Raw genomic sequence first — 6,000 nt, forward strand, 5'->3', positions numbered from 1 at the left:
TGGATCCACCGGATCGTTGTTTCATCTAGCCCACTTTGAGCTAGTTTGCTAATCAGGATATCATGGGGCACTTTGTCGAAAGTTTTGCTGAAGTCGAGGTATATGATGCCCACAGTCCACAAGGAAAAAAATGAGATCAGATTCGTCTGGCAGGATTTGTTCTTGACAAATCCATGTTGGCTTCGAGTAATCGCAGCATTGTTTTCAAGGTGCTTACAGATGGATTGCTTTATCATCTGCTCCAGAATTTTCCCAGGGACTGATGTCAGACTGATTGGTCTGTAGTTCCCAGGTTCCTCCTTTTTGCCCTTTCTGAAGATAGCCCTCCTCCAATCATCTGGCATTTCACCTGTCCTCGATGATTGCTCAAAGATAATAGACAGTGGTTCTGAGAGTTCTTCTGCCAGTTCCTTTATTACTCCAGGATGCAGTTCATCTGGCCCTGGAGATTTGAACTCATTCAAAGTAATTAGGTGTTCCTTGACCATATGCCTATCGATCTCAAGGTGCAATCCTGCCCCTTCAGCCTGTACTTCGCCTTTGTCTAGGGGGGTCATAGACCCTCTTTCGGGAGAAGACTGAGCCCAAGTAGGAATTGAGCACTTCTGCCTTTTCCTTGCCATCTGTTATCGTTTTGCCATACTCATTTAATAGCTGAACCACCATTTCTTTCCTTTGTCTTTTACTATACACATATCTGAAGAAAGCCTTTTTGTTGTTTTTAGCATCCCTCGCTAACCTCAGCTCATTCTCAGCTTTAGCCTTCCTGACACCATCCCTGCAATTCTGTGCTACCTGCCTGTACTCTTCCTTTGTAGCTTGGCCTTCCTTCCACTTCCTATATGTGTCCTTTTTTGTTTTCAGGTCATCTCGAAGCTTTTTGTGAAGCCACATTGGCTTCTTCTGCTGTCTTCCACCTTTTCTTCTTGTTGGAATTGTTTGTAACTGTGCCTTGAGAATTTCTTTTTTTAAAAGCTCCCACCCATCTTGGACTCCTTTTCTCGTTAGAGTCGCTTGCCATGGGACCTTACTTATTATTGTTCTGAATTTATTAAATTGGCTTTCCTAAAATCCAGGGTACGCGTTTGGCTACACTCGGCTTTTGCTTCCTTTAGAACCATGAACTCAAGTATAACATGGTCGCTTTCCCCCAGAGTTCCCGTAACTGCTACTTAACCCACTAAATTATCTCTGTTGGTTAGGATCAAGTCAAGGATAGCCTATCCTCTAGTTCCTTCCTCTACTTTCTGTAGGAGGAAATTATCAGCAACACAAGTCAGGAATCTCTTGGAGGGCCACATTTTGCAGAAGTTGTCTCACTACTACTACTACTACTACTACTACCACCACCACCACCACCACCACTACCACCACTACGACTAAGCATTTATATAGACAAAAATTGATGGTCACCATTCTGGCTTAGTGGGAAAAATCCAGACAAATAGTATCTTCTGGAAATACATTATCTTGCCATTCTTACAGCAACCCTGTAAGGTAGATCAGTATCCCCATCTTATAGATAGTGGGGCTGAGACCTAGAGCAAGAGTGTGGCTTTCCTAAGGCCTCCTGATGACAGAGGCAAGGTTTAAACCAGGGTCTTTGACCTGGTCTTGTAGTAACTCTGCTATATAGCAACTCTGATTTTAAAAATGGGTACAGCTCAGTGCAAATGGAGGCTTTCTGATGAAGAACTGATGCGCTCTTGTCACAACTCATCCTTATTGCTGAATGAAACACGCACAGCTCTGAGGCCTATGGTATTCTTTAACACAGGGATGAGGAATGTGTGGACCTCTGGATGTTGGATGACAATTCCCATCATCCTTTCCCATTGGCTATGGTGGCTAGGGCTAATGGGAGTAGCAGTCTGCCAATATCTATAGGGCCAGATGTTCCCCACCCCTGCTTTAAAATCTTCTTGAGACAACAGAGTCTTCCCTTGGTTGGACCAGAACCTAGTTCGCAAAGCAACCACCTTTCAGCTCTCCTCCTTTGTGGCTTCTGCCGGGCTCCCCGTCTTGAGACTGAGGTGGGATTCCTGCCTCGGGGCCTCTTGCCCTGGCTATGATCCCCTGCTCTCTGCCCCATCAGTCCCCATGCAGGCAGGCCAATAGGGAGATTCTACTGCTGCAAGGCCCTGGCTGGTCCAACAGCTGTTGACACTGATTACCCCACAGTATGGGAGGCAGATGGAAGAGCTGCAGACTGAGCTGACCAGAACCAGGGAGAAGCAGCAACTCTTGGAGGAACAGCTGGAGAGACAGAATACCCAGAATCAAATGCTCATGGAGGAGCAGACCGAGTTTCAGGAGCGGGAAAAGACTCTCTGCAAGAAGCTGGCAGAGACGGAGAGCTGCCTCATGCAGCTAAGCAGCAGGTAAGAGATCCCAGGAGCCCTAAGGAGCTGCAGGGTGATCTTAGATTGTCCCTACTGCTGCTAAAGGTTGCCAGGGGGCCAGGAGCAGCTGCACACCAGACACAGTCCCCTGAGATCTGATAGCCTGTGCACTGCAGTGACACAGACAGTCCCCAGGGCCACCTCACCCAGAATGTCTCACTTTAAGGAAGGATGCCTTGAAGTATGGCATAGAGGGGGAGGCAGGCAACAGGGAGAGTAAGGAGCAGGATGGTGGCTGGAGAAGAAGAGGAGGCCAAAGTAAGTGGGGGTGACAGCAGCGGCCAGTGGAGAGAGAAGAGAGGAACACAGCTGGGGGATGAGGGAGAAGAGCGGGCATGTCCACCGGGACACCAGAATACCACTTTGCCTGGGGCACCAAAATACCACTTTGCCTGGGGCACCAAAATACCACTTTGCCTGGGGCACCAAAATACCACTTTGCCTGGGGCACCAAAATACCTGGGGATGGGCCTGAACTGTAGACCATGCTGGCCCCTCTTCTGTTGCAGAGTGTCAGGTGTAGAAGCCAGCTGGAAGAAGGATCATGAGAAGCTTCGAGCCAGTGAGGAGAAGACAAAAAATCTGGTAAGGGCCCCCTGGAGCTGTTCAGGTCTTTGAGACAGCCCAAGGGGAGAAGAAGAAACAGAGCCCTGGGATGGTGGATGGGAATGAACTCACTCCCAAGGGCAATTCTCTTTCATATACACAGATCTCTCTCTGTCTCAGACACACACACGCTCACACACTTACTTCGTTGTGATGCGATGTGAGTCGCTAGACAAACTACAGAACGGCCACCTGATTGTTTCCCTGGAGGAGCCAATATGCTTGGTCACAGTCTGGGGATGTGGCAATGGCTAGACAATTGCTTCAGAGAGGTTTCAGTGATCCCCACTTGCCCAGTGCTTAATGTTTACAACTAGAGGTGCTGGGTTCAAGCAACCTACATGCTGGTGTGTATCTTGCAGGAGTGCCGCCTGTTCAGAATGGAGAAGGACCATGACCAGCTTCTCCGTGCTGTCAGCCATATGCTGGGATACCGAGGGAATCCGTCCAATTCACTGCAACGACAGCTCTCGGGGCCCGTGTGGGTAAACAGGACTGAGAACGGGGATGAGACCTAGCCCACGCTCCTCTGCATGCCAAAATGCAAAGCAGGCCCATGTGTGGCAGACCCTGCGTAAAACTCTCCCCTTGGACAGAAGGGCCACAAACGTCTGGGTGAGGCCTCAGGTGACACCAAAGAGTCCCTCTGTTTGACAGACCCTCCTTCTCCAAGTGGCGGGGCTGGGGGGACACTGATTCCTGTTCGCACTGATGGGTCCTTCGGCTGGCAGCCACACCAGGTGCTTTACCACCTCCTCCTGTGCCTTACACCTGCTACCCAGCTACTGCTGCTGCTTCCACCCCATCATGGCCTGAGATTACCTCTCCCTCTCTACGTAGTGGTTTTGTGTGCACTGTTAGTCTGATCTTAAGGAGCAAAAGGGAGAACAGGAGAAAGGTGCTGAATTTTCCTGTGTCTGCCATTTACCTCACTGCAGTTCCCCTGCCCAAGTGCATTTTTCTCAGCCAAGCCCACTTCCTATATTGGAGTCTGGCCAGTGGGAGAAATCACCTTGGCGGACAGACTGCAGGGAAATCAGCTGTGGGAGAGGGAAGTTCCACACTCCTCATCCTTGAAGCCCTTTCACTCTTTATCTCAGAACCCTCCTCCAACTGCTGCTGACTATGCAACTGGGACTGATCAAGACGTAAATGTACAGATCTGCCACCATCGTGTATAATTTGAGATAGATAATTATTCCTACAGTACTGGATCCTCCTACTCTTCCCCAGCAAGAAAAATGCCACTTGTAGCCCAGTGCCTGCTAGTGTCAAGCTGTGCAATGTCTCACATTTACTTACCTTATTATGGTTTCTTTGTTCTTAGACTATTTTTTTCAGAGCGTGCTGTGTTTCAGTAGGTACTAGGCTGGTGTGGGGAGGTTGTAGTGGGGCTTGGGTTAAAGATAAGCAGTGATCAGAGGGCTATGTGCTCAATGGGGTGCAGAAGTCTTGCCCCTTTCCCAACAGTGGGTCTTCAATTCTTTCTTTGTAGTCCTAAGTTCTGCACATAGGTGTAGAGAGATAGAGAGCTGGACTTGGATCTGTAAGACCCAGGTTCAAAGCCCCACCTTTGCCATGGACTTACTGTAAGCCTTGGGCGTATAACCCCACGCACAGTTTGCAAAATGCTTTACAATCTTGAAGTGCTACATACATTTATCTGGTCTGCTTTGCTGCTACTTTCAGCCTGATCCAGTGCAAGTTTATACAGATGTTAAGTCCCACTGAATTCAGTGGAGCTTACTCCCAAATGTTTCATCTAGGAATCATGCATAAGCTGTATTGGCTACTGACCAGTTTCAGAGAGATGGAAACAGAGGAGTTTGTGGAGCAGTAAAATATAACAGAGATCAACAGCCTTTCTGCACGAGGGTTTTATTGTGTGCTCATGATTGCTCGCTCACAGTAGTTTGTGGGTCCTTTACATGACATTGTCATCCTCCAGGGCCTCTCCTATGCTTTGCAACCAGTATCACGTTTTTCCCCCCTAACAAGGGAAGTGTGGTATTTTTTCCTGAATGGCTTCTATAATGTCGTAGCAATGTTGTGTAATTGCACAATTCTGCTATACCACAGCACCACTGAGTGGCTGTACAATGGAACATATAGAAAGGCAGAGAAAGAAACACCCCAGGAAAAAATGTGTAAAGGAGCTGATCTTAATCCTGCAAAGAATCTGGAAACAGAACCCTCGGTAAAGATTCGGGTTAAAAGCTTCATGTAGCAAAGCCCTAAACCCCAGTGGAAAGAACACAGAAGTAATTTTCACACTAGGGTCCTTTAGCACTCCTGTGATCAGGTAGAATTGGAACTGGAATTCTAAATTCTAGATAATCACACCACTTAAAATAGCACTATATTCCGCATTACAACCCAGCAATGCTCACCCCTACAGCAAGGCAAAAGTGACTGGCACATTAGACACAGGACTGCAGTCTTCCAGTGAGATTCTACTTAGAAGGAAGTCCCATTTGGATCAAGAGGGCTTATTCTCTAGAAAGTGTGTGTAGGAAGAGTTGCAGCCTTCAGTCAAGTCATCCTGTTTGGTATCATTCCTGCTTATCCTGGCCATTGAAATCAACTCTTTAATTAAATATTTCCTGAGCTGATGTTGACCATTTAATTGCTCGTTTCCTCTATAGCCATACCAGTCATATCGTGTGCCTGTGGGTTTTTAAAAAAATGTTATGTTTTATTAGTGCCCTTGTGTTTTAGCAAAACATTAAAATAAAAAATACCTGCTCCCTTCCTAGCTCTCTTTGGGTTTGTGAGTTAGAGAGAAGCATTCAATATGTTGGCCTTTTGTTTTAAATTCCCACTCCACCCCTGGTAATAAAACCCCAAAGATCCTGCTTTGATGAGGTTTACAGAACAAGAAGCTGGTCACCGGCTGATTTCAGAGAATCATAGAATAGTAGGGTTGGAAGGGGCCTACAAGACCATTGAGTCCAACCCCTTGCTCAATGCAGGATTTCCATGGACAAAGCAG

The 6,000-nt window shown here is 47.4% G+C and overlaps 1 protein-coding gene across 2 annotated transcripts in view; it reads left to right on the forward strand.

Annotated features, from left to right (window-relative positions):
* RASAL3 (RAS protein activator like 3) overlaps window positions 1–5,762 on the forward strand; it is a 43,522-nt gene extending 37,760 nt beyond the window's left edge. For both annotated transcript variants that reach the window (XM_084835630.1, XM_084835631.1), the window contains exons 17-19: window positions 2,182–2,381; window positions 2,912–2,987; window positions 3,371–5,762. In XM_084835630.1, coding sequence (XP_084691756.1) covers window positions 2,182–2,381; window positions 2,912–2,987; window positions 3,371–3,526 — 432 coding nt within the window. In that variant the 3' untranslated portion in view covers window positions 3,527–5,762. The remainder of the gene's footprint in view (window positions 1–2,181; window positions 2,382–2,911; window positions 2,988–3,370) is intronic.
* The last annotated feature ends 238 nt before the right edge of the window (window positions 5,763–6,000 follow it).

The sequence above is a fragment of the Heloderma suspectum genome, chromosome 2 (genome assembly GCF_057233095.1).
Source record: "Heloderma suspectum isolate Gila_16-S chromosome 2, 16-S_ref, whole genome shotgun sequence".
NCBI lineage: Eukaryota > Metazoa > Chordata > Lepidosauria > Squamata > Helodermatidae > Heloderma > Heloderma suspectum.